The 27,233-nt window shown below is 55.6% G+C and overlaps 1 protein-coding gene across 3 annotated transcripts; it reads right to left on the bottom strand.

Moving 5' to 3' along the window:
* TKT (transketolase) lies at positions 1-26,957 on the bottom strand. 3 transcript variants are annotated; one of them, XR_013357853.1, is made up of 15 exons: positions 26,744-26,957; positions 17,246-17,363; positions 16,305-16,418; positions 15,410-15,507; positions 11,955-12,146; positions 9,603-9,721; positions 7,972-8,165; positions 7,058-7,222; positions 5,503-5,659; positions 5,232-5,362; positions 4,485-4,568; positions 4,293-4,386; positions 2,897-3,019; positions 631-2,204; positions 1-456 (listed from the first exon to the last, which is right to left on the bottom strand). XR_013357853.1 is itself a non-coding variant. In XM_077858544.1 (14 exons), exons 1-14 carry the CDS (start codon positions 26,848-26,850, stop codon positions 2,029-2,031), a joined length of 1,872 nt encoding a protein of 623 aa, XP_077714670.1. In that variant the 5' UTR covers positions 26,851-26,957; the 3' UTR covers positions 627-2,028. The 3 variants fall into 3 exon arrangements, 1 of the variants encoding a protein (XP_077714670.1); XR_013357854.1 differs by lacking the exon at positions 26,744-26,957 and adding an exon at positions 18,683-18,705; XM_077858544.1 differs by lacking the exon at positions 1-456 and having other exon boundaries at positions 627-2,204.
* Positions 26,958-27,233: the final 276 nt, after the last annotated feature.

Here is a 27,233-nt window from a genome sequence, read left to right as displayed (position 1 = left end):
GTATATTATTGTGTTTATGTGAAACGTCCAGAACTGGCAAACTGATAGACACAGCTGGCGAGAGTTGCCAGGAATCGAGGAAGGGGATGTGGAGCTGGCTGGCTGGTAAGGGCACGGAGTTTCTTTCGGGATGGAAATGTTCTGGATCCGTTGTGGTAATGATCACCCAACTCTGTCCATGTGCTAAGAGCCACTGAATTGTGCATGGAAATGGGTGATTTCTATTCCGTGTGACTTCCATCCCAAGGCCTGGGCTGCTGCAGGTAGAGCCTGAGCTTCTGGAGTCTGTGTCCTTGGCGTGTGGAGCCCAGGGCCGAGCCCGGCTTCGAAGCCAGACCAGACGCCGAGGTACCAGGCTTGGCCACCAGGTGGCACACCCGCCCCAGCTCTCCCTTGCGGCGCTGGGCCTGCAGACCTTTGTGGATTTCCTTGTTCTGTTTTACTGTTGTTTTTTACCTGGGATTATACAAGAAAGGGTATTAGGATTGGGTCAGGACCCTGAGCCCTGGCTGAGAACTGCCCTCCCCTCTCCCACACTTTCTCATGCAAGAAGAGAGGGCTTGACTGCTCCCCCTAGCCCCACGTGGGCCTTCTGTGGCACCGGGCACCCACGGCCTGCCTGCTGCTTACCTTGACCTCCCTGCCTAGTGTGGGTCACATCCAGCTGCTGCCAGCAGCCCGGGAAGCCCTGGCCCGGAGGTGGAAGAGACGCCGGCCCAGGCCACCTCGCCACCCCTGCTCTTAGTTCCTCCTGGTGTTGTTCAAGGCCGGCACACAACCCCCAGTGCAGCCAAACCAGGTGCGGTAGCTGTGAGTGGCTGTTGGCCAGCTGCAGGTTTGACTGGTTCATATCGTGGGGCCAGATTGTTGTGCGGGCAGACAGGTCAACAAATGCGTCTCTCCTCCCCAAGGGCTCTGAGGATTTCCTGGGGCCCCCACGGGTGGCCAGGAGCATTCAGTCCTCTTTCCCCAGCCTTTGTCAGACTCTGGCCACGTTCTGTGCCTCTAACCACAAGCAAGGCCTCCGCCAGCAGAGCTCGGCCAGTAGAGGGAGCTGTAATCCTGTGGTCACAGGAGAGAGCGGCCCAGCAGGCGGTTGGTTGGGGCTGGAGCTTGTGTCTGGACCACAGATGTTCTTGGGCCAACTGACAAATGGAATTCCAGGTGCCAGAGGCAAGGCCTGGGAACCTGCATTTTTATTTTATTTTAAAGATGTTATTTATTCATGAGAGACATGGGGGTGTAGGAGAAAGACAGAGAGAGAGAAGGGGGCAGAGGCACAAGCAGAGAGAAAAGCAGGCTCCATGCAGGGAGCCCAACGTGGGACTAGATCCCAGGTCTCCAGGATCACGCCCTGGGCTGAAGATGGCACTAAAGCACTGAGCCACCCGGGCTGCCCGGAACATGCATTTTAACAAATTGAAGGTAGGCAGTTCTGCACTTGAGGTTGAGAACTTCTGGTTTGTGGTGCTGCCGCTCTGATGCCAACCTAAGGGAGGGTCACCTTCCCCAGGGTGGGGACTGCCGTTTCCCTGCTTCTCTGAGGTGAAGGGGGCATGGGGAGGAGCTGGGGAGGAGCCTGGGGAGCATGGAGAGGAGGAAATACATTTCCCTACCCAAGGAGACCTCTGCCCACAGGGCCGTGGGGTCGTAAGGAAGGTGAGGTGGCACTCCGGACAGTCAGGCTGCTCCCTAGCCTCCCTGGGGCCAGCGGGGGAGGGTGAGGTGAGACTGGGTTTCAGCCTCTGGGCTGTAAGGCAGGCTGCAGTACGACGTCACCTGGTGGCTCGAGAGCAGCAGTTCCGGTGGTTAAGGGCAGATGTGGGCCCAGGGGAGGTGACTGCACAAGACCCGATGTCTTCTCTCTGCCTCTACCAGCACTGGCTGCATTCATGTCAAATAAACACTTGAGGGCCGATTCATTTTTCTTAAAACATATATTTTATCACTCCATTCCATACATCTTTGAGCACCTTTGCCAGAATTTCAGGAATGTGTAGAATCCCTACCTCACACCCCCTACCCTCCCTAGGCCTTGGCGACAAGGTCCCTCACAGCTTGTGCGATGGCGTCCCTGTCAATGCCAAACATCTTCAGCAGCTCAGCTGGCTTCCCGCTTCTTGGTACCTCGCCAACTGCAAGGCGGGAGACGGTGATGCCAGGCTCACCCACCAAGGCAGAGGACACTGCCTCACCTATGCCACCTGGTAAAGGAAAGGCGGGGGGGGGGGGGGGGTAGTCAGGCGATGTGGTCTCAGGGTGGGCCATGGGGGAGGGCCTGCTCCTCGGCCCTTTGCCTATCCCAGCACTTCCCTTCCCCGAGGACGACAGAGCCAGCACGTACACCACCCTCCCTCAGGCCGGCAGCCGGAGCAGACACCATCCACCCATCACCACCATGTTTCTTCCTCAGCCCAAATGTGGTCTCTGAATCACGTTTAACACCATCCTCTGGGCAGCTGCCCCAGATGAATGAGCATCTGTCCTTGACCCCAGTCTACGCCCATCTCTCCCTGGTGGAAAGCCTGCCCTGGAGGAGGGGTGCTGTGTGCTTGTGGAGGGCTGCCTGGCGAAGGACCCGGGAAGACAGAAATTCTGTTACATAGGACATATCAACTCAACCTCACTGCTGTCCCAGCTTGATTCCTCACAACAGGCTCAATGCCCAACTCTATCAGGGATGTAGGCCACCCTTCCTCCTCTCAAGCAAAGTCAGGATCCTCCTGTGTGCCCTGGGTGGGAGGGGCTCCAAGGAGCCATCCTAGCAGCCAAGCCTGCCGGGTCCCCGGCCACGCCTGCGGCCAACAGGAGGCTGAGTCCCGGCTGCCACCCTGGGGCGGGATGAAGGAGGGACGTCCAGCCCTCTGCGGCCCTTCCCTGACCCAGGGCCTGTTACCTTCATAGTAATGGTCCTCCACGGTGACGATCCTGCCCTTGGTCGCACGGGCGCTTTCGAGAATGAGATTTCTGTCCAGGGGCTTGATGGTGAAGGGGTCCAACACACGAATGTTGATCTTCTCTGTGAGGGGAGAAAACCCAGGGGCGTGGCCGAGGGGAATGCACGGGGTGCTGTGGGTGTGCCCTTTGAAGGGTGAGGGTCGCTCGTGGGGTCCTAACAGTTTTCGCCTAGGCCTGTCCCTATTCTGGGGAGACCATCTGTCCCTCTGTTCCTATCATCTCGTGTCTGCCACCTCCCCAGTGGCTTCCCCCCTTCTCTGCTTATCTGTGGCACTCACGTCCTCTGGCATCCTCCACCCCCTTAGATGCGTCTGGTCTCAGGGAAGAGAAGCACCTCTTTCTCTTTCCTCACATCCGGGGCCAGAGACCCTCAGCCTGGGGACCACCAAAAAACACTGAGTGGCGGGGCCGGGGCCCGCACGGCTTTGCTTCATCCTCCCAGATGCCTTTGAAGACACAGGGGAAGCCGGAGGACAGTTCCAAGCGTCTGATGTGAGGCTGCGCCAGGGCTTAAGAGGGGAGGGGACAGGAGCCGCGGCTGCAGGCACAGGCGCCAGGTCATGCGAGGACCCAGCAGAACCGTCAAGCCCTCCCCCCCGCTTCTCTCCAGCTCCCCGGAGCTCCATACACGCCATTCCTTCTGCCCGGGGCCTCTCTGCTTATCAGTTCCTCCTCCCACCTGAGGTCACTTTCCTAAGGACACCCCCATGTGCCTGCTTCCTGCTCAGCACGGCTACGCTGTCTCCCCGACTGTCAGCAGCTAACATCTGTGAACCTGTAATGATGATCATGATAATGCTAGGTCACACTTATTAAATTCTCAGGACAGTCCCACCGGGAGGGACAGTGACAGTACCTCCATTTTATGGATGGGGAGACGGAGGCATGGTAATGCTGAGTAACTTGACCAGTGCCCTACTAAGTGGTGATTCAGGCCTATCAGCAGGCTCTACAACCCGTGACCTGACCACCGTGCTAGGGCACCTCAACTCCAGGGCCGGGGGGCAGGACCTAAGGCCACTGCAGCCCCGGCACTTAGCATCATGCCCACCACACAGTCTTAAGGGCTCAAAGGATGGTTTTTATGGGTTGCCTGAATGGCTCAGTCAGTTAAGTGTCTGACTCTTGATCTCAGAGTCCTGAGTTCAAGCCCTGTGTTGGGCTCCATAGAGCCTACTTAAAAAAAAAAAAAAAAAAAAAAAAGTGGCTTTCATTACTATCATTTAATTGGATGAAATTCCTTCTCACCCCCAAGACCTCATATGCCATCAGCAGCTGATCTAAGACTTGCTGGGAAAAAAAAAAAAAAAAGACTTGCTGGAATCCCTCCTTACCTTTCTTCAGCAGTTCAGCAGCAGCCAAGGCCTCATGTAGGGTCACTCCGGCCCCAATCACAGTCACCTGGTCATCCTTGCTCTTCAGGACCACCTGGAGATGACACCGGAGCCAATGAGGTTCAGAGACTGGTGGCCTGGGGTGGGTGGGCCCTGGCTTTGGGGTCTCACTGGGGCATGAGAGGCACTGACCTTGGCTTGTTTGATTTGGAAATCCTCATTGTTGTTATAGATGATGGCGTTTTCTGGGCGGCTGGTCCGGATGAAGCAGATGCCCTAGAATGAAACAGAATGACAAAGGATGACAGGATGTGGCATGCATGGGCAACCTTGGGGAGCGGATTCTTTGTAGAAGGGCCACTACTCCTTACCCACAAACTTCCACCCCACTGTCCCCACAGCCCACCCCTCCCCAGCAGGAAAAGGGACTGTCTTGTCCTCTCTGGCGTGCACCTCTCCAGACACTTTCTGGGGTGAGAGCAGCCCAGCGGCTTTGCCAGCCCCAAGCCTCACATGGAAAACAGCTCTTCTTCCATGAAGGCTGGTCTCTAAGTGGGGCTGCTCCCCGCAGAGTGCGTCTGGCAGAGGAAGGGGACCCACAGGACCCTCTGGTCTACGGCACTGGGGCTCTTGGTCCAGACCACGTTACTCAGCACATTCTTGGTCTCGGAGAGCCCAACTTGGGGAGGAGACAGGGGTCAACAGCCAGATAGGCAGGGGCTGCCAGGATTCTCAGTGGGGAGAGTACAGTGACCGGTCCGCAGTGTCTGCCACCCAGCAGAAAGGGCAATAGGTGTTTTGTTTTTCCTGGTCTCACTTCCACAAGCTACAAACACCAGTGGCGTGGTCAGGAGACACCACTGTGGGGCAGTAAAGAACCAGCTCTGCACTGGCATGCTGACCTCCCACCCCCACATCGCAAACAGCCATGTGACCAACCTTCGTATTGGCTGCTAATTCCACCGCCTTCTCTGTAGACACCCCGTCACTTGGGTAAAAGATCGTAGCAGTGGGGATGGACCGAAACATGGCCAGATCTTCCAGAGCCATCTGAGACGGCCCATCTTCCCCTGGGGTGTGGGAGAGAATAGATAGAGCAGAAGTGAGCCCCCCACCTATGGAAAGGAATCCTGCCCCCACTCCCTACAACCTCCTGGTCCAGAAATCCAGAGAAGTACAGGTGCAAGTGTCCTGGCCCCATTCAACTCACCAATGGACACACCACAGTGGGAGCCACAGAAGTTGATGTTGCTCTCGGAGATGGCAGCCATGCGAATCTGATCAAAGGCCCGTGTGAAGAAGGCACCAAAAGCGCTGCAGAAGGGCACCGTCCTGTTGCGTGTGGCACAGCCCACCGCGACACTGACCTGGGGGACAGCGATAGTGTCAGCCCTGAAGAAGAGCGAGAGGGCAGCCAGGGAGTCCAGAAGCTCACACCTCTCTTGACAGTTGGAGGATCCAGTCATCCTAGTGACCGGATTCTCCTCTTCCCATGTAAGAGATTCTTATGTACCCATGGATTCCACAGCTTTTCTGAATATTGAACTCACTGGACTTGAAATAACCACTTCAAAAATTCTCTTAAAATTATCTTCCTAGGCAAGGGGCACCTGGGTGGTTCAGCTGGTTAAGTGTCTGCTTTCAGCTCAGGTCACAATCTTGGGGTTGTAGGATCGAGCCCCAAGGTGGGCTCCTTGGTTGGTGGGGAGCCTGCTTCTCCCTTGCCTCTGCTTGTGCTCTCACTCTCTCTTCCAAGTAAATAAAAAAATAAAAAATAAAAAATAAAATCTTTGGGACCCCTGGGTGGCTCAGCAGCTGAGTGCCTGCCTTCAGCTCAGGGCGTAATCTCAATCCCAGGATCGAGTCCTGCATCGGGCTCCCTGCATGGACCCTGCTTCTTCCTGTGTCTCTGCCTCTCTCTGTGTCTCTCACGAATAAATAAATCTTGAACCTGTCACCCGATGTGAGCCCTCGTGCTCCAGCACCTGGGGCCTCCCCAGCCCGTATACCGTGCCAGTTTATTGTTTTTTATTTTTATTTTTTTAATATTTTTTATTTATTTATGATAGTCATACAGAGAGAGAGAGAGAGGCAGAGACACAGGCAGAGGGAGAAGCAGGCTCCATGCACCGGGAGCCCGATGTGGGATTCGATCCCGGGTCTCTAGGATCGCGCCCTGGGCCAAGGGCAGGCGCCAAACCGCTGCGCCACCCAGGGATCCCCCGTGCCAGTTTAGTCTGGATCCTCTAGCTGGCAAGCCTAGAAGCCCCAGAGAGACAGCTTCAAGTTCATCTGGAGAAAGAACTTTGGATAAGGTAGAACCAGTGACCTTCAGACGAAGCTCCCCACTGTTAGGTGCCCGCAGGCCAGGCTGGGCTCCTTGGCGAGAGGACCATGGCTGCTAGGCCCCTCATGTTCTCCTTGGGACTGCGCTTGCCCTACCGCCTAGAAGGCCGGTTTCCCCAAGAGACAGCCATTCCACCACACACGGCCTACAGACAGCCTTTCCTATGTGCACCTGCAGCCCATTTAGCGCTCCTGTCTGTACGCATCCAGTACATTTGCACCTGCACAGCTCACATACATTCGTCTCCCTCGCCACTGCAGTTACTGGAGGCCAAAGCTGGCTCCTAGCTGCTCCTGTGGTCTCCCTGGGCTGGCCTCCAGCAGACACCTGGCATTGCCAACACAGCTGCCCAAAGGAGCAAGAGGACCTCAGCCCTGTGTCTGGCACTGGCACCCACCTGCCCACCCCTGGCACCCACCATGTTCTGCTCAGCAATGTAGCACTCAATGAAGCGGTCTGGGTGCTCCTTTCTGAAGATCTCTGAGAAGGTGGAATTCTTGGTGTCCCCATCCAGGGCGATGATGCGATCATGGGCGCGGCCCAGCTTGGCCAGGGCCTGTCCGTAGGCCTTGCGGGTGGCTATCTGTGGGGAGGAGAGCAAGCGGGCTCTGAGCACTGGGGTGGGCATGGGGCCTGAAGCCTGGCTCAGCCCCTGGAGGCCACAGCTTTTAGGGAGGAAAAGGGGCAGAAAAAGGAAGCTCAACAACACACAGTCCTGTGGAAATTTAACTTCTGTAAGGTTACCAATGAGAACTTCTACACTCAATGTCTCCAAAGTCCCTGCAGCCCGTTGGTCCCAGCCCATCTGTGAGCCATCTGAGGGGCAGAGGGTGTTCTAGCACCCCCAATTTCCCTACCCCTGTGACAGAGGTCTGTGAACTTACCCCACTCTGCACAGGAACACAGAGGACCTGGGAGTCAGGAAGCCCAGTGTGGGTTCACATGGGGAAGGGCCTAGAGCAGGACAGGGCCTAGGCTCTGCTAGACCAGACACGGGGGAGTCTTGAGCTCAGACCTAGGGACTCAGGCTGAAGGGCCAGAGATGGGGGGACTCAGGTGCATGGGCTTTGATCCCAGTGCTGCCAGTAGCTTGCTGTGTGACTGTGGGTAAGTCTCTGGACCTCTCTGAGCCTCTGCAGGTAAGTAATTTCAGAGTTGGTTGTCCTCATGGAGATGGCAGGATCAACACCTCAGGATTCCTCCTCACCCTGAACTAATCTCCCCTATCTCCCTTTCCCAGCCCCCCAGAGACACATCTCAGCCCCAGCCTCAGGGAACCAGAGAATCATAGCCACCCCAGCCAGACCTGAAAAGCAAAGGCCAACTCTGTACCTTGTCCCCAACTTTATAGCTGGGTGGGCTTGGCATGCGGATGTTGGTAATGTTCACAGAAGGGGCATCCTCTTGTGGGGGAGTCACGAGGATCTTCTTTTGGCTCTGGATCTGGTTGTATATTTCCTGGACAATCTGATCAGCCATGTTTTTGGGGAGGGGCTTCCCATGCCAACCATCCTTATCCTCGATCCCTGTGGGTATGACGGGGGAGGGCAGAGGGCCCAGTAAGACCATAGCTCCTGAGGAGCAGGAAGCTGCTCTGTGGGGCTGAGTCTCCAACAGGTGAGGGCAGGCCAGGAGGCCCCCCTGAAGGGAAAAACACAGGGCAGGAATGATGTGAGGCAGAGCTCCATGCTGGATGCCACAGGGGTTGGGAAAGGAGGGTCATGGTGACCAGGAGTCCACATGCCTGGCACCTACTGAATAGCTGCCAGTTCTCCAGGAGCTAGCTGACAAGCAAGTGGGGAGGGAAGCATGCATGGGCCTCTGCACCACCTCCCCAGCTGCAGGGAAGGATCTGCTCAGCAATTCTGTTCAGTTTGTTGAATGGGTTCTGGCCATTAGAGGGGAGGCTGAGGCCCAGAGCAGGCTGAGAATTATCTAGGTCACCCAATGCACTGGTGTGCAGCAGAATGGCACCCAGGTGCATCCCTCACCATGCTGACTTGCTATGCGGGGACCAAGAGTCCCCTCCTCCTAGGTCACCTAAACCCAGGGACTGACTTCTCTGACACAGCATCCAGTCTCCCTCTAGGCCCCCAGAAACTCCCAAAACCTCTGAGGTTTCCAGATCCCACTTGGCGCTAACACCTGAGGGATCCGAGCCAGGCAGCAGCATTGAGGTGGTGTCAATACCCCAAAGTCCTCTCCTCAATGTCCATCCCCTCCCTGAAGGCCCCAGAGCCATGCACCTTCCCCCACACACCAGTGCTTCTCTTCATTTGCCTTAAGTCCACACGGGCAGGTGGGTAACCAGGGCATGTGGCACAGAGAAGCTGGCCCATGGTCTGTAGTCAGGCCCCATGTCCCCGGGCAAGTTCTCAACCACTTCTAGCCACGTTTTCCCATGTCTAACAGGGGCTAGGGCTGCCTCAGCCCCAGGGGTTTGGAGCCCAAGGGGCCTGAGTGTCAGGGAGCAGCTTACACCTGCAGGGCCTCAGGCCCAGTCAGGAACCACCTTCTAGACCCTGCCATGCTCTCTGCCAGAGGACCCTGGAAGCACTTCACCACTGTGTGCAGGGTATCCTCTTGAGGGAGAACCCAGTTTTCCCAGGTTCTCTGGACTCTGCAGCAGAGGACGCTGTGCAGAGGACACCAAGGGTATGGGGGACCGGTCCTTTCTCCTGACCCGCAGGTTCTCCCGAAGGCCCCCCCAACCCCCCACCTGACCCAGTCTCCAATCTTGGTTCAGCCATGCTGATCACTGAGTTCCCTCACAGAGCATGGTGTCTCCTGCTTCTCCTTCCCCAGCCCATTGCACCTGGTTTAAGGTAGCAAAGGCCTGATGCATCCCCAGACACAAGACTGCAGAAACATGTCCCCCGATGGAAACCCACACTGCCTCAGTTGGCCATGGGGACCAAGCGCAGGGGTGGGGTGGGGTGGGGTGGGGTGTGATGCAGACAGACCTGGGATCCCCCGCCCCTTGAAGGTCTTGGCGATGATGGCCGTTGGCTGGTGCTTGGCCTGGCCGAAGGCCTTGCACAGCTCTTCCACGCTGTGTCCGTCCACGATGACGGCGTGCCAGCTGCGGACAGAGGCAACAGTGAGCGTCAGGGGCCCCTGGGGAAAGGCTGCCCTCGCTCTGCTGCACGGCTGCTGTCTGGGAAAGGCTAAAGAGTTTGTTTCCACCTTTGGTTTTATTTTCTCTTGTCTTTATCCTTTTTTTTTTTTTTTTTTTAAAGAAAGATTTTAGGGATCCCTGGGCGGCGCAGCGGTTTGGTGCTTGCCTTTGGCCTGGGGCACGATCCTGGAGACCCGGGATCGAATCCCACGTCGGACTCCCTGCATGGAGCCTGCTTCTCCCTCTGCCTGTGTCTCTGCCTCTCTCTCTCTGTGTGACTATCATGAATAAATAAATAAAATCTTTTAAAAAATAAAATAAAATAAAAAATAAAGATTTTATTTATTTATTCATGAGAGACACAGAGGGAAAAGCAGGCTCCATGCAGGAAGCCTGATGTGGGACTCAATCCCAGGACTCTAGGATCATGCCCTGGGCCAAAGGCAGCGGCTCAACCGTTGAGCCACCCAGTTGTCCCTGTCTTTATCCTTTTTACGTTATTTTACTTCTTCTGAATTGCCCCCAAACAGTTTTTCTTCCTCTTTCTTCAGTAATTCAAAGCTTGGTTTATTTATTTTCTCTTTTGTGCCTGATGTACTGGTTTCCTGAAATCTACTTATTTCCCAAGAGCTGCACTGGGGACAATGCCCTGGGTCTGCATTCTATCTGCTGTTTGATTCTTCAAAATGTTTTGGCCCAATTTTTTTTTTTTTTAAAGATCTTATTTATTCGTGAGAGACATAGAGAGAGAGAGAGACAGAGACACAGGCAGAGGGAGAAGCAGGCTCCATGCAGGCAGCCCGATATGGGGACTCGATCCCGGGACTCCAGGATCACACCCTGGACTGAAGGCAGGTGCTAAACCACTAAGCCACCCAGGAATCCCATTGGCCCAATTTTTGTTTAAGGAACACCACTGGTCACTCCACAGATGCTGGCTGTGGTATTGGAAATATTTATCAAATAAGCCAGGATGCCTGGGTGGCTCAGTTGGCTAAGTGTCTGCTTTCGGCTTCAGGTCATGATCCCAGGACCCTGCATGGAGCCTGCTTCCCCCTCCCCCTCTGTCCCCCCTCCACCACTTGCACTCTCTCACTCTCTCTCTCTCTCTCTCTCTCTCTTGCTGGCTCAATCAATAAGACACAGACGAGTCAAGCTGCCAAACAGAATTCGGAAGCAGCCTCGGCAAGCAAATCTTTCTCTTTAAGGCAGCCTTTTCTGGGACTCTTGTCAAATTAATGGTAATACAGTAAGAGCTAACATGTCCTGAGCGCTCAACTCTGTGCAGGCACCGGGCCAAGCACAACACATGTGAACCCCCTGAAGCCTCAGCACAAGCCCTGGGGCCAGGCCCTGAGACAGACGCTATAGATGGAATAACCTGCCCAACGTCACGTGACAAGGACGTCAGGATGCAGGTTATAGATCCAGGGACACTGCCAGGGTTATGCGCCAAGTCCCCAGCCAGTGAAGCTTAAGGAGGCTCTTGGGACACTTGGTGGCCTAGTTTTCTCCTCTGACAGTTTGCTCTCTCTCTCTTAGGTCAGTCATCAGAAATACCAAACCATGGCTGCTGTGTAACCAGGGACTGCAAGCCCACCTTGGCCTTCTCTAGGCCGACTCATCTACAAAGGGTGGGCCTGGAGGCCTGTCATCCAGTCTCCTCAGCTGAGGCTGAGTGTGAGGGCCCTGGGGTTGCTGCCCCAGTTGCAGCTCGGCTTTTATTTGGGGGTAGGAGAAGGACACTGAGGGGAGGGCCCCTCTGGCTAACACCCATCCAGATGACCTCCCTGCTTGGTAACATGTGACCCCAAAACCAATGCTCAAACCCCTCAAGAGCTACATGTCCCTTAGCCTCACCAAGCAGGCCCCGCTCACACTGCGCCACTCATCCCACCTCAGCTAAGAACAAAATGAGGATGTGCGCAGTCACATTACATGGAGGCTCTGACAACTATCATGTCCCACCACCTCACCAGTAAAGGAATTCACTAGCACTGGGCCTCAGCCCACAGCTCCAGGCTGGCAGCCTGGGTTGCCACTTTAAGTGTGAAATTATGAGCTAAACGCTGCAGAACAGACACTTTTTTTTGATGAGGCTTGGCCTCTGGCTGACTCTGACCTCCAAACCTGAAAAGATTCCAGCTTGGATGGCTCCTACGCTGGGAGGGTGCTCGGGCCACAGCCCCAAACTTACCCGAAGGACTCACAACGCTTCTGGTAGACGTCCACCTGGTGTTGCAGTGGGGTGGGGTCGCTCTGGCCCAGGCGGTTGATGTCAAGAATGGCAATCAGGTTGTCCAGTTTGTAGATGCTGGCAAAAGCCATGGCCTCCCACACGGAGCCCTCCGACAGCTCCCCATCTCCCATCATGCAGTAGACGCGGTAGCTGTGGAAAGAAGGTGGGTCAGAGGCTAGCCCCTCTCACCCAGGGCACCGTGCTCCCTGCCTGTCCCTCCCAGAGAGCCTGTCCGCCTGGGGAACGGAGCAGCAGCTGCACGTGACATGCAGCACATGCAGTCAGGTCCCTACTGTCCAGCCTGGGTCCACATCCAGGGTTCTGCCTATAAGATCCAGAGAACAGAGGTTATTAGGGCACAAGGAAAATGAGCAAGCATTGGGGGTGACAAGTGACTACTATCGGTGGGGAGACAGGGCTTGAGCCACTGGCATGGGGTGGGTCTACTTCACTCCACTCATGTAGGAACTGGGAGTGCTAGGGAGCCCTGGGGACCTAATCCTGGGAACAGGCTGGGGAGGCCAAGGTGTGCCACCAGGAGCAGCCCAGGGTAAGTTGCCAGGTGAGAGAAGGGTATTAACGGGGACATGCAGGACCGGGCTCATGGTGGGGACAGTGCCTATAAGATGGGCTCTCCCCAAGGTTCTTCCAAGACTGATTCTCACTCCAAGATTCATGCTAGGCCCAGCCCTTTCTCTACCCTTGGGGTCAACAAGGCAACCATGATGGCTTCAAAGGCAGTGTGACCTGGTAAAAATAAGACGGAGTCTGGGGCAAGTTACTGGTCAACAGAGCCTCCTCTGAATCATAGGGAGGGTAGAGCCCAGGAGAGTGAGGCTAGAGGTGGGGGAGACCAGTTCAGGGACCCTGATCCCCACCCCAGAGATATGGGTGGCAGGGGGGTGGGAACGGGGGTGGCTGAGGAGCAGTGGCCACGGGTATTAGACACAATGACCCCATCATCCATGGGCCACTGCGTGGCACCCAGGGGTCCTCTGTGCTGAGCAGCCCTGGCCTTGAATTAAGTACAGTTGTTACTTCCAAATCACAGACAAGAAAACAGGCTCAAACGCCAAGGGGCTTGTCTAAAGGCCACACGGCAGGGGGAGAGCTGAGTGGGGGATCAAACACTGGTCTGAGCACCTAAGCCCACACTGTCCACTCCTTGCTGTCTAGGAACACACACAGATGGAGCAGAGGCAAGATCCTCCCCTTTCCGGGCCATGTCCAGCTGTGTGGCCCCAGGGAGTGAGGCTCGTGCCTGGACAGCCTCAGAGGGGACACAGCTGTCCTGCCGCTGCGGCAGGCAACAGCCCTGGAGCTGGCCGCAGCCGAACTATTCCAGCTTCAGGGCCTCTGGCTTCCATGCCTAAGGCCGGGGAGCTGGGGAAGAGGCGGGCGGCCAACGGCAGCGTCATCAGCATGACTCAGCGCTTCTGTGAGCTGCCAGGTCAGGGACAGGGGCTCCTGCATCCTCCCTCTGTCTGGTGCCTTCCGCCACAGGTTCCTGGGCGAAGAGCTGGGTCTCGGGACCCACACTCGTAGGGGCCTATCGGACGCGGTGTCCTGTCCCCAGGCTGGTCTCCTCTCTCCTCGGCAGGCTGCGGGGGGAGCCCAGAGATGCTGCAGAGGGTTGCAGCTGGCTCATGGGGCCAGGAGAGGGACAGCAGCTCCCAGAATTAAGTAACCTAATGGCGCCAAGGTCAGAGAGACTGCAGGGTATCTGATTTGCCTGGGAAGAGATTCCAGGAAAGCACTACAGCTGCCTTCCCAACCCCACACCCTCTTCTGTGGAAGTCAGACCGGGGCCAAGGGTGGAGCACAGCCTCTGGGTTTAGCCAGGAGGGCGTGCGACCCCGAGGAGACGCTGGGGTCTGCAGAAGCTCTGTACTAAAGCTGCTGGATTTGGAGCGGGGGCTGCAGATGCCCAGTCGTGAGCTTCCCTGAAGAGAAGGGACCCCAACATGTGCCCCAGAGGCGTCTGAAAAGCACCTCAACTGTCCCACAACAACAGGACGCCTCATGGGCTACAGCATACCCATAAAACAGAAAAAGCATTATGCAAACGTTAAAACTAGCTCTTGACAGTTAAGGGAGAAAACACACAATGTTTAGATTTTTCTATTTCTCTAAAGAACAGAATACAAGGTGTAAGTTTCTTCTCACAATAACATGGATGAAATAGGATATGTTAAGTGAGATTCAAATGGGAGGCAGCTGAGAACAGGAAAACCTTCATTTCTTTTTAATGCGTTTCCGTATTTTTCACACAGAGCTGGTATTCGGTAATTCAAACAAAATTATTTAAAAGAGAAATAAAAGAGAGCCAACTTGACCTATGTTCCCTGGCTGATGGATGGGAGAGACGTGACTGGAGGCCAGAGCGACTCTATCGGGCCCCTACCTCGGGGAGCAGGGTAAGTCCCTGCACGCCCCTGCCTCCGCCTCGCTGCAAGGTACAGTCCAAGGGCCTGAGCCTTAGCCAACCCTGGCTGCTGGGAACCCAGCTAAACTTCTCCCTACACTGGCTTGTTCCATTATGTTAGGGTCAGGAAATGACCCTTCACGGGGAATTATTTCAAGCATCTGTAGGGAATAATTAACTCACATCTCTGGTTCTGTGCCAAATAAAATACTCTTAAACATACATCCCATTCTTTGTGCCTTTCTTCACTTCATGGTGAATCACTTCTGGTGTAGCTGAGCTTGGTCCCCAGAGGGTCTGGAAAGCCTTAAAACCTCAGCTCCCCTCCTGGAGAGGGGTCTCAGGACTCCCCTCCTCTGCACACAGTAGGTGCTCACTGCAGTGCAGCATCCCTCTCTTCAGGCGGCCCACAGTCATGACCCCAAATCTGGCCACAGCACGCAGCCCTGTGGCTGAGATCTGCCACAAGGGGGTTCTCTTCCAAACTGCCCCGTGCTGCAGCAGCAAACCTCTCTGATCAGGCTACCTGCCCCCTCCCTGTAAGTCCATCTCCCTAGTGTCTGTCCCTTCTCTGGCTGACAGGTGGGGCTCAGGGATGCCCAGAACCCTGCAGAACACATCATCTCCTTCCCTGAGATAAAGGTAGGTGGCTCGAGCCTGGGCATGTGAGTGTTTCGTCAGACAATGGGAACATAGCCTTCTGAGATTTTAGGGTCCAGACACTGATCCTGAGGACACCACAGGAACTCACCAGCCCAATGACTCCAGGTGCACACCTGGCCCTGCTGTCACTAGGAAGGGACACTGAGTATGTCCCTCTGCTCCTATGAGCCTACTTCCTCATCTGAAAATGGTGCCTGTCACAGTCTCACATGCGGATTACTTAGCTTCTATCCCATACTGCAAGAGGAGGTACCCAGGGGCAATGATTAAGGCGTAGCCACCTTCCAAAACTCCCGAGCGTAGGGTTGGGGAGTGGAAGTCTTACCTGGCTTTGTCAAAGTATTTGCCTGTGTAGGCCATCCCGCAAGCGGCCCCAAGGCCCTGGCCCAGGGAGCCAGTGGCCACATCAGTGAAAGCTTGTTTCTGTCGTAGGAGAGAGCCACAGTTACTCACAGCGCGCGCGGGGGGCGGGGGGGGGGGGGGGGGACACACGGGACACACGACACAGCAGCATTTCCCAATGACCCTCCCAGGTCCCCAGCCTCAGGGGCCCCACTGATCCAGGTGCTGGGTGTGCACAAAGGCCCAGCACCAGGGCAGCCTCCACCCAGGGTGTGAGTTCTCACTCTCCAGTAACGGTAACTGTGGGTGTGGTACAAACCCCAGCAATACTCACAAGGGAGCCATGTGACCTCAGGCTCCCGCATGGCCCACCTCACACCCATCCATGACAAGACTGATGAAACATCTGGCTCTACTGGGTGCCCAGATGGGGAGTGAGTTTTCATGGAAACCTACAAACTCCAAACACTTGCAGGGGCCAGCACTGGGGAGTAAGGTGGGACCCTTCTTTGGGGTGTCACCACATCTTGCTGTGACTCCAACTCACTTCATGGTGAACCTCTTCTCCCAAGCTGTGTGGACGAGGCCAAGGTGGTCCTGGGGGTGGCAGGGAGCCTGGGTGTGTGGGGCCTGGGGAGAGGTCTTCTCTGCAGCTGACCCCTGGGCTGGGGCCTTAAAAGGTCTTGTCCTTAAGCACCAGCTTGGGGTGAAGAGTGTGCCCTGGAAACACTCACTTCCTCCCCCGCTTTCGACACCTCAGGCTCTCAGTGGGCACCCCACCTCCCCTTCCCACATGCCTTGAAAAACAGGAAGTAGAGACAGAAGCCTGTGCTGCTTCTGGCAGGGGCAGGGGCGGGGGTGGGGGTGGGAGTGCTTACCGGGACGGGGTGCCCGTCCAAGTCAGAGGTGATCTTCCTCAGGTTCAGCAGCTCCTCCTCAGGCAGGAAGCCGGCCTCAGCCCAGACGGCGTACAGGATAGGAGCCGCGTGGCCCTGTCCAGGGGATGAGTGATGGAGGGGGCATCAGCTGGGAGGCCGATGCTTGGGGGCTTTTCCCGCCACACAGAAAGTGGGGCCTAGTTGAGGTGGCGAGTGAAGGCCACAGCCCTCTTCCATCCTTCTCCAGCCAGAGATCCCACAGACAAGGCCGAACAAGCCCTGGGACAGGTGCAGGGGGAGCACAGCTGTGAGGCCAGCCGATGCCAAAATCCCAGCAGGCAGCTGGCCGCCCTAATCCCTGGTTTCTGGCATGTGAGCAGACTTGGACAGACTTCTAAGCTCTCACGCCTGCCCTGGAAGCCCAGAGGCCACAGGGTCAGGCCTGGCTACAGGTGGATTTCAGGGGTCCGTGGCATGGTTTGTGGCTGTGATTCTCATGCTTGAGTGGTGGGACTGGTGCCTCATCCCAGACCCTGCTGCAGTGCACCGCCACTCCTCAGGGAGCAAGCACAGGCCCTGGGGCGCCGGCAGAGAAAGACACGTGCACCAGGCCACAAAGCTGTATCCCAGCGCTGGACTTGAGTCCAGCCTAGTGACTCGAAACAGGGCATAACCCCAAGCAGATCATTTTCACTGTCCTCAACTAGTTCAGTTGTTTAGGTCTCAACCTGGCTTAAGTATATCAGCTGGGTCAGCCCAGAGTAAGACGCCAAGGGCTGGGCTGGGCCGGCAGTCAGGGAGTGTGGGTAGAAAGGGCGGGTGGGGGCCGGGCTTACTAGGGGCAGGTCCCCTCGGAGATCACTCGCTGCCAGCACCTTCTCACCGTTCCAGAGCCCATGTGACACCTGGCCCAGGTGGAGGGTGGCACGCTGGGCTCCTACCTTGGAGAGCACAAAGCGGTCGTTGTGTGGGTTCCGAGGGTCCTGGGGCTTGTAGCGCATGGTGTGGAAAAAGAGGACAGCCATGATCTCCGCGGCACTGCAGCATGACGTGGGGTGGCTGTGGGCCAGGAGAGAGAGAGACACACGCATCATGGCCCTGAGCCTCTGAGCTACAGGGCTCACCCCAGGCCCCGGGGGTACATGTGCCAAGGAGTCACAGGCCTAACTAATCAGAGAGCCACATGCTCCTGCTCCTGGGAGGGCTGCATGGGGTCTTAAGGATGCCACTATTGGTGGCATGGGGTCACACCCTCCTCGGGCCCAACAGCCCAGGCCCCGAGAGACACAGCAACTGAAAAATTCTGGGGCTTGACTAGAGTAAGAAAGAAGGTGTACCCAGGAGATTGGGCCTCAAGGCAGCGCTGAGGCTGGAGGGTAGAGCCTAGTTCTTACCTCACAGCTTCTAGAAGCAGCTAGAAGGACTCAGCAGCTGGGGAGAAGCGACCCCTCTATGTCTGACCTCACCCACTTGTGAGGGGCACCCCGCCTTCCCAGGCCCCCAGAGGTGCTGGTTCTCTTAGGCCATGGGCAGGAAGGAAGAGAGAAGGCTCACGGAGTGACCACAAAGCTCCCAGCAGCCTCAGTACATAGGGCTGGCAGTTGGGTAAGTTGGGTAAGTGGGGCCTTGGGCTCCCCTAGGCATCACTGGGTTACTTGGCCATTTTTCAACTAGCATGGGAAAGGCTGGTGTAGCTATTAGGAACCAAGCTTTTGTGCAGAATTTAAAAGGCAAAACATATTATCTCATCTTCCACAAAGGCTCCTGATCATGAAAAAATGAAAACCCTTTCTGCCTGTGACAAGGGCTGAGGGGCGGCTGCTGACAAAAGCAAGAAGCTGCCTTTCCAGCCCTGGAGTGGTGGTGGTGGTGGTTGGTGGCACTCAAGGGCTTTCCCCTTTCTTTAGCTTTTTGCTCTGCGAAACGCAGTTCTTCACAAGTAACAATTTACACAAATAACAGAAAGCACAAGGGTTACACCTTAGCTGAGACTTGTTGGGGTCTCTTAGGACCCTCATGATGAACCCAGTCCAGGCGCCAGGACATGCTGGAATTCCTGGCTGGCCCCAACATCCCCCTGGTCCACAGTTCCGTGAACATGTCAGCCTCAGGGCACATGCCTCCCAGCCACCCGCTCCATGCAGCTTAGCGCAGCCCTCTGAGCTGCTCGGAGATCCGACACAGAAACATGCCCAATGCCAAACCCAAGGGCACATGCAACACCTAGAGTTCACGCACTCCTCCCTCCTCCCCTGCCAGTTGGCTCCCCGTACTGGGTTAAGGGGTGAGTCACTCCCAGCACAGACACATTAGTAGAGAAACCCAGAACTGTCCATGCTGGTTTAGTACCACATTCCCAGCACACAATCATCTTATACTTAGCCATCTCTATGAACTCCTGGTCATGGGGAAAAAGACACTAAGCCTGAAAGAGGGAGGTGAGGAGACATAAATAGGAAACCTTGCTCTGCTGGGCAGGGACCCCCCTCCCTCATCCCTAATGCTGAACTTAGCTGGAGGACATCCCAGTCAACACCAATCCGGTTGACCTCCTGCCCCCCCAACCTCCCAGGGCACCCGGTCTCTGAGGATCCCGTTTCAGGAGTTATGACACCATGCTGAGAAGCTGGGGAAGGGGGTGGATGGAGATTGGGCCAGGCCACTCAGTGGACAAGGCAGGCAGCCAGGGCAGGAGCTCCACCTGCCCGGCCTGCCTGCTAATCCCAGGGTGACATTCCCCCATGGAAGCATCAGGGATAAGTGGTGTGGCACAAGCCCTTTCTGCATGTGGTGGAAGCATGCCCAGGCCTGGGCAGGACAGATATGATGGGAGGGAGAAGGTCAGCCATGAAGAGACATCAGAAGTTGAAGAGCGCCCCTTCTCGGCCAGGTCCGTGAGGGGTGCACCTACAACGTCATTCCCTCCAAAGCCTGCATCCTGGCCTCACTGCTGGCCCTGTCCTCACACCCACAGAGTAAAGACATACAGAACAAGTGCTTCACCTCCCTGAGGCTCAGCTCCTCCATCTGTAAATATGGGGGCGCTGGGAGGCCAAGTAAGATAATGCTTCTGAAGCGCCAGGTCACCACTGGCCACCACCATCTGCCAGAAGACCAGATGCCAAACTCCTCAGTGCTTCCAACTTCTCATGGGCCGGTGGGGACCAGATGCCCTGCAGACCAAGGGGCAAGCAGCAGGGAAGAAACTAGCCAAGGACTGAGACATAGCTCTGTAAACTGTGGAGTGCTGAGCACACAGGAGATGGTTACTTGTAAGCTCAGCCTACTACAGGAACGTCAGGGCTGAAAGTGTATGGAGACTGTGGCTTCAGAGCTTGAGATTTCCCTGCAACCCTGGCCTGTCTGGGGGGCGTGGGGGACATCTGTGGGTGGAGGCCCCACCTCCGTTGTTGTGACACATCCATGGATGTGGGGAGGTGGGGCTGCCATGGAGGCTTTAGGGTACTTTAGGTCTTACTCTTTGTGACACACAGGGACTACAAGTTTGTCCAAAACCTTCACTGGCCCAAACAGTCCACTTCCAGTCCCAATTCGCTCATCTATGAAGGGGGCACTAATTGCTTAGAGCAAGGCGTAAGTGTCTCAAAGGTCCCACCACGCAGAGGACACATTCTTCCAGGTGTTCCCCGTCTCCTCCCCTTAGCACACATTTTACCTGCTCACCAGTTTCTGTGCAGGAAAAGTAGAGAGAAGGCCCCTCACCCCTCTGGCGAAGCTGCTCTGTTAGCAAGACATACAGCTGCTAGCCCCCACAAAGTGACCCCTCTCCCACCATATTCAAGTTGGGCCTGCATCGCAAGGACACACAAGGCTTCTCAGCAGATGAACAAACCGGAGAGGCCAAGCACCTAGAACAGCTTCATTGGGGCAAACCTCAGTGTGTAAAAGTATAAACAGAAATAACCTGCTGTGAAAAAGAAAGAAGTACCCAACAAAGAAAGTAAAAATCAGAAGAGTTGAAAACCCACAGCTAAGAAACAAAGGTTAGAAAAATGGGAGTAAGCTCAGACAGTAGAAAGATAATAAATAACAGAAATTCATGGGGGCACTTGGGGTGGCTCAATCAGTTAAGCATCTGCCTTCAGCTTGGGTCATGATCCACGAGTCCTGGGATCGAGCCCCATGTCAAGCTCTCTGCTCAGCAGGGAAACTGCTCTTCTCTCTCTCTCTCTCCGTCACTCCCCACTGCTTATTCTCTCTCTCTCTCTCAAATAAATAAATAAATAAATAAATAAATAAATAAATAAATAAAATCTTAAAAAAGGAAAGAATAGAAATGCATGAAATAGGAGACAAATATACAAAAAAAAAGTCAAGGCTAAGAATTAGCTCTTAAAAAAAAAAAAAAAAAAGAATATAGGAGTACAAATTTAGTAAACTTCTGATGAGGTGGAATCCAGAAAAAGAGAACAGCAAGTACCAGAAAAGGAAGAAGAGGCCTAATAGAGAATACAATACTGCAAACCACATGATGCAAATAAATTTCAAAACAGAAAAATGTCTAGGGAAAAAAAAAATTTACTAAAACTGACTCAAGAAGAAATAGAAAGCCCACACAATCTTTTAACTGTTACAAAGAAACTAATCAGCAGATGCATATTCCCTAAGGCCCAGCGACTCAACTACCAGACATGCTCCCCCAGCAAAATGTGCACCTGCGTCCCTTCATGTGCACTCCAGGAAACTCAGAGGCTGTCCTTGCATTGTTTGTGGTGGCCACACCTGGAGGCCGCCCACGCGCATCAGTGGAATAGGTTAATCACACTACGTCTGTATAACGGAATACTATGCAGCACAGGGACAATGAGTGAACTATACACATCCAACACCAACATTACCTCACTAATATACCAGGTAAGCAAAATGCACTGCAAAGGATCTGTAGACCAGAGAAGACCATCCTATTTATGGAGATATAAAAATGTTATAAAACAATAAGAAAAACAAAGAAATGAAAATGTAAAATTCAGAGTGCAGCTCTTTCTGGAGGAGTGACACCCAGGAGTTTTAAAGCACTGTAATGTTCTTGTTCTTAAGCCTGGCAGTAGACACATAGAGGTGTATTATCTACAACATATGTGCATTTTTTATGCTCTTTTTTTAGGTATATATTTACTTAAACAGAAATACTCAGGAGGGAATCCCAGGATGCAGGGTGGAAATGAACCCTGGAAGCAGTCCTTGTTCTTTCTCTTCCCAGAACTGCCCTAGTTGCCTCCTGCCTGGAAAGACTCTGACTCCAGACCTCAGAGTGTTTCTTCCACTGTTTACCCCCATGCCACGTCCTCTGAGAAGCCCTCCCCTGCCACACTATCTATAAATACCTCTACTTCCCCTCATTTTACACTTATCACCACTGGACATTACAGTGCTTATTTACTGCCTGTTTATCCTACTGCAACACAAGCTCCACGAACAGAGGGACTCTGACCCTTTTCATTGTTGTATTCTCGGGCCTGAACAGCACCTGGCACAAACTGCACAGATGAACAAATGATGTATCTTGGCTCTGAGATTCAAGGGATGTGACCTCTCTGAACCTCAGTAAACACGGAGATACTAATAGAACCTCACCGAATGAGGTAGTACATGTGCAAAGAGCTTGGCACAGTGTACAGAAAAATGGCAGTTATTCAGTATTTACACTTAATGTATCAGAGATTAAGCCTAACTTCCTCCTCATTTTGAGGATGGAACGACTAAGGCCCACAGAAGGGAAGTGACTTGCCCAAGGTTGCAAAGCCTACCATCAGAAAAGCAAGGACAAAACCAAAGTGCTAAGAGAAACTGATGAGCAGATAAAATGAGGTATATCCACACAATGGAATATTCAGGAGTAAAAATAATCAAGTACTGCCACATGCTACCATATGCGAGACCTTCCAAACATTATGCTAAGTGAAAAAAGACAGACTCCAAAGATCTCATTCTGTAGGATTCCACTGATATGAAATGTCCAGAAAAATTAGATTTACAGAAAGTAGATTAGTGGTTGCCTGGGAGCTGGGAATGAGTCCAAATGAGCACGAGGGACTTTGAGGAGTGATGAAGTGTCCTAAAAATTGGATGAGGTAGGGCAGCCCCGGTGGCGCAGCGATTTGGGGCCACCTGCAGCCTGGGGTGTGATCCTGGAGACCCGGGATCGAGTCCCACGTTGGGCTCCCTGCATGGAGCCCGCTTCTCCCTCTCGCTCAGTCTGTGTCTCTGCCTCTCTCTCTGTGTCTATGAATAAATAAATAAAATCTCTAAAAAAAAAAAAAAAATTGGATGAGGTAAATTCACTAAAACTTACTGTAAATCACTGTTAATTTACCAAGTTTATGGGGCACCTGGGTGGCTCAGTCAGTTAAGTGTCAGCCTTCAGCTCAGGTCATGATCTCAGGGTCCTGGGATTGAGTGGGGCTCCCTGCTCAGCAGGGTGTCTGCTTCTCCCTCTGCCTCTGCCCCTCCCCCAGCTTGTGCTCAGTCTCTCTTTCTCTCTCAAATAAATAAATAAAATATTTTTTAAAAATTTACAAAGTTTACTAAACCCACTGAACCGTACTCATAAAATGTTCTGATTTGCATATTATACCTCAACAGAGCTGTTGCAGATTTGTTTATCAAAGGTGGGGAGCACCCAGCATAGGAAGTTCTCAAATGTCCACATTCCCCTGTCCAGCTGTGCAGCCCTCAGAGATTCATTCAAGCTCCAATTGCAACTTCTGGGCAAGAAGCTCCAACAGTGCAGGCTCCAGTTGGCCAGACCCACCTGCTGCTGGACTTCTTGGCCCCTACAAGCACCGGCACCACCACCCCCAACTCTGAACAGACTGCCTCACCCTTCAGGATGAGAGCACAGAGACTGCCTAAGGACCCACCTCTGGGCAGGTCCCAATCCTCAGAGTGCTCCGGGCACACAGATAGCTGTGGTCTGTGGCAACAAGAAAGTTCCGGGTTTTGTGGGTCCAGACTCTAGTGACCACAGGCCTGCCTAAAGAAGCAAAGTCCAGGGATCAGCACCTATGACAGGGGCCGTGATACAGTCAGGGCTGATGAGAAACCATGAAAACATCTCAGCTAGACCCTAAGCAGTTTCCCAGTTTCAAGAAACACTGACCACCAGCCCTGCTGAGTTCAGAGGTCACTCAGGCAAAGAACTGAGTCACTCTAGGACAGCCTCATGTTTTCACACCGAGTTGGGCAACGCAGCTGGGGTAATCTCAACGAGCTGTACTCTTGCCTCAGTCAGCACCAGGCTGGGGTGGAAAGCAGCCCCAAAGGAGGAGGAAGCCCTGGCAGCAGGTTTCCGCCCAGAGACAGGGCCTAGAAGAGGCCAAAGATTCAAAGGAGCCTGGGCCATGAAGGGGCCCTCTGAGCACTCAGCCAAAGAGTCCCCGAATACCAGAGCTGCGGAGCAGGACTGTACTTCCAGCCACTTCAAAGTCACACGGACCTCCAGGATGTGAAGCCCATGACTGCAGGTGGCAGGACCCCAGAGCCTGCACATCCCACTCCCCCCAGTCCCACTGGGGAGTGATTCACTGTGAAAACCACTCATCTATGGACCTCTCCTTTAAAGACCGGGAAACTTCCCAAGAAGGGCCTTTCTGACAAGGGCACAGCTGCTCAGAAAAGAGCTGGAGTGAGGTGCCTACCAGCCAGAGACATTACACCCCCAGGACCCCCCCCAACACTGTGGCCAGAGCCCTAGGGACTCACTAAAGGCACAACCCCCACCCCATCCAGGCCTAATTCTGAAGGTGTCCTCAGATATCACGTAGAGCTGTTTGGATACGGCCAGAGCCAAGCCCTGGTCAATGAGACCACAAAATCTTCACCACCAGCCTCAGCAGCCAGGCCACTTCTGACAAGGCCACCGTTTCCTCAGCACATAGAGGGACAGGATACCGGAGAAGTTCGGGCCATTGTCGCTGCTGTCTCCACAAAGAGCTCTCTGTGAGGGCTTTGTCCCTCGGCTGCCCTGACACAGAGGCCAGTGTCCTCACCCCCAGGGCCCACGGAGCTCCACTGACAACGTAGGGTCAGGCACAGGAATGGGAGAGCCACCAAGATACCAAGGTGTCAGATCCCCAGAGAAGGGGCATCCCAAAGGGATGGTTACTTTAGCTGTGGCTGCTGCCCACACTGGGCCCGGGCCTCAAGGTGGACATTTGGGGACCAGAGCACTGCCCTGACCCCAAGTCCTCCCGGACCATCTTCTGTGCACACCCAGCTCAGCACACACCCTCAAACATCCCTCTTGTGACACGAGTTGCATAGCAGCATTACTTCCTTCTGAAAAAGAAGTTTTCTCTAAGTCTCTTCTGTGTCTTCACAGGCTAGCAAACACACAAAAATCAGTCTTCCATGCTTTCTTTTGGCAAGTTGATACTTTGTGAGCTCAGTTGAGTTCCCCCAAAAGTCATTACAATGTAAACCAGGGTGTAACAGCCTACATACTGTATTTTTTTCCTGTGGGTTTTCAATTATCTAACAAAGTGTCAGGACACCCACCCGACAGACAATTGGGAGGCTCCCCACGGCTGTGATGTTATGTCATTTCTCTCCAAGTGCCTCCAGACTGGCTAACGTCTGCCGTCGCTATCCCTGGTCATCCCCTTCCCAGCTTCTGTTTTCCAGCCTGGCCCTGGCCGCCAGCCCCAGAAGTCTTCCAATCAACACGAGCCCCTTGCTCGGCAGTGCTGAACAACCAGCCACCAATGACCAGCTTGGGCAACTTACTGAACACCCCAGCCTCAGACAATGCAATAGCATGTCCCTTAAGCGGTTATTCTCAAAAGGCACACGACAATATTAGCAATAAAGGATGCTCTGTGTTGTGCCAGGGATGCCTATTTGGGTGCTTGGTGACCCTGTAATTGTCTGCAGCCCTGCAAGATGCTCAGATATGTTAACACTACCTACGTGGGTAACTGCAGTCTCTCCAGCTGGATCCCCTAAGAGCCTGGGGCTAGACAGCTCTAGTACACAGGAGAGGGGTGCTGAGAGTAAGCCAAATCCCTGCCGAGGCAAGGGACACCACACAGAATGGGTAAGTCTGACACAGAACAGAGATAATGGATCCAAAGCATGCATGGGAGTGGGGTGGGAGAGAAGCCACCTGCCAAGAAAGGTCTAATCTCTTCTGAGAAATGGGTGTCTTGAAGGCACAAAAGGGGAGTACTCATCCTGAAAGTCAAAAGAGATTTACTCCTTAATAACATATCCTGTATGACACTGGCCAGAAGCTAGAATTTTGTCATTGTTCTAAGCACACAGCTCGGTTGGAAAGATTCCTGGAAATCGCCCCCTACCCAACCCTCTAAAGCACTTCATCAATCCAGCACAGTGCTGTCTCCCAAGCCTCAGGCCAGGCCCCTAGGGAGGGGCTGGAATCCTTGCAACCGCCAGTGAATGGGGGCTACAGTTGTTCCCATTTTACAGAGTGGGAACCAGCCTCTGAAGCAACTCGCCCGCCTGCCCTCCCAGCTACCCCGGCGAAGGCCTCCAGCTGCTCGGGGCTGTTACTGCCACAGGCCCCGCTACCTTCAGAGGAGGCTCCCTGGACCAGCAGCAGCCGTTCTGCACCTTCGGAGCCGGAAAGGCGGGCGGGAAAGAATGTAGGGGGATGGGCCTCCCGCCCCTGCCTTGGGGAAAGTGCAGCTGGCAGCTGGCCCGGGCCGGGCCTCGGCCCCCGGTCCTCCGAGCCTTCCAAGTCCGCCCTCCCGCTGCTCCCGCCTCCTGCAGGTCACATCTTAGCCCTCCCCTGCGCGCGCCGCGTGCCTGCCTTCTGCAGGCACATGGCCACCTTCCTGCCCGCGCCCCCATCCCGCCCTCTCAGCCAGGCTGCAGGCTCGGACCCCAACCCCGGGCGGGGGCGCGGGGGGCAGGGACGTGAACGCGGAGCGGCGGGAGGGGAGGGGCCGTGGGAGGCGCGGCGGGAGGGCCGGCCGCCCAGCCTCCTGCAAAACGAGGCATTAAAACGGGCGCGCTCGGGCCGGGCGGCGTGCGCTCCCACGCGGCTCTCCCGGCGACACCTCGGCAAGGGACTCCGACCCGGGGCCTGGGTCTCCGCATCCGCAGGTGGGAGGCGGGCAGCGGCGCCCGCACAGGGGGTGCCCCCGGCCCGGGGTTCCCGAGCCCGGTCCGCGCCGCCGAGCAGCAGGGGAGCCCGCGCCCGGCGAGGGGCGGGGGGGCGGGGCGGCCCGAGGCCCGAGGCCCGAGGCCCGAGGCGCGGCGGACGGAAGCCCGGCCGAGAGCGCGCGCCGCCGCGGAAGGCGCCTCCGGCCCGGGCCGAGCCGAGCGAGCGCGCGTCCCCCCCACCGGCCCGCGCCCCGCGCCCCGCGCCCCTCCCTCGGGCGGTGCTGGTGCGCCCGCAGCGGCCGCGGCCTCCGGAACGGCGCCCTCCCGCCCTCCCGCCCGCGCCCCGCGCTCACCCCGAGCCGGCCGCCGTGGTGGCCTGGATGGAGCTGATGCGCAGGCGGTTGGCCGTGTCCTTCAGGGCCTGCAGCTTCTGCTGGTCAGGCTTATGGTAGCCCTCCATGGCGCGGCCGGCGGCGGGGGGATGCGGAGGACCAGGACCAGGACGCGGACACGCACGGGCGGCGGCTGCGGCGGGACTGGCGGGGGCCGAGGCTCGGCGCCGCGCGGGGGCGCGTTAAGACTCCCCGGGCCCGCCCCCGGGGGCGGGGCGCCGGCATCACCCCAGGCCTCCGAGCGGCCGCGGCCCGCCTGGCCCCGCCCCCGCCCGGCCCCGCCCCTCCCGGGCCCCGCCCCCGGCCGCCGCGCAGCCCCGGCACCAGCCTTCCGCCGCGGTTCCGGGAAGCCCAGGCCGCCGCTGCCCCGGGCCGCCTGGGGACGCCGCCCGAGTGCATCCACCTGCCTAACCTCCCCCTCCCCCCTGCCGTCCCCCCGCATTTGCTCCTG

The sequence above is a fragment of the Canis aureus genome, chromosome 19 (assembly GCF_053574225.1).
Source record: "Canis aureus isolate CA01 chromosome 19, VMU_Caureus_v.1.0, whole genome shotgun sequence".
Classification (NCBI taxonomy): Eukaryota; Metazoa; Chordata; class Mammalia; order Carnivora; family Canidae; genus Canis; species Canis aureus.
This window is presented reverse-complemented; position numbering and strand designations above follow the sequence as displayed.

Coding starts and splice junctions, on each gene's coding strand:
- TKT (XM_077858544.1), bottom strand. CDS start 26,850: ATGGAGGGCTACCATAAGCCTGACCAGCAGAAGCTGCAGGCCCTGAAG. Junction 17,364..26,743: donor ACCACGGCGGCCGGCTCGGG/GTGAGCGCGGGG, acceptor CCTGGCCCACAG/CCACCCCACGTCATGCTGCA. Junction 12,147..15,409: donor AAATACTTTGACAAAGCCAG/GTAAGACTTCCA, acceptor TTCTTTCCACAG/CTACCGCGTCTACTGCATGA.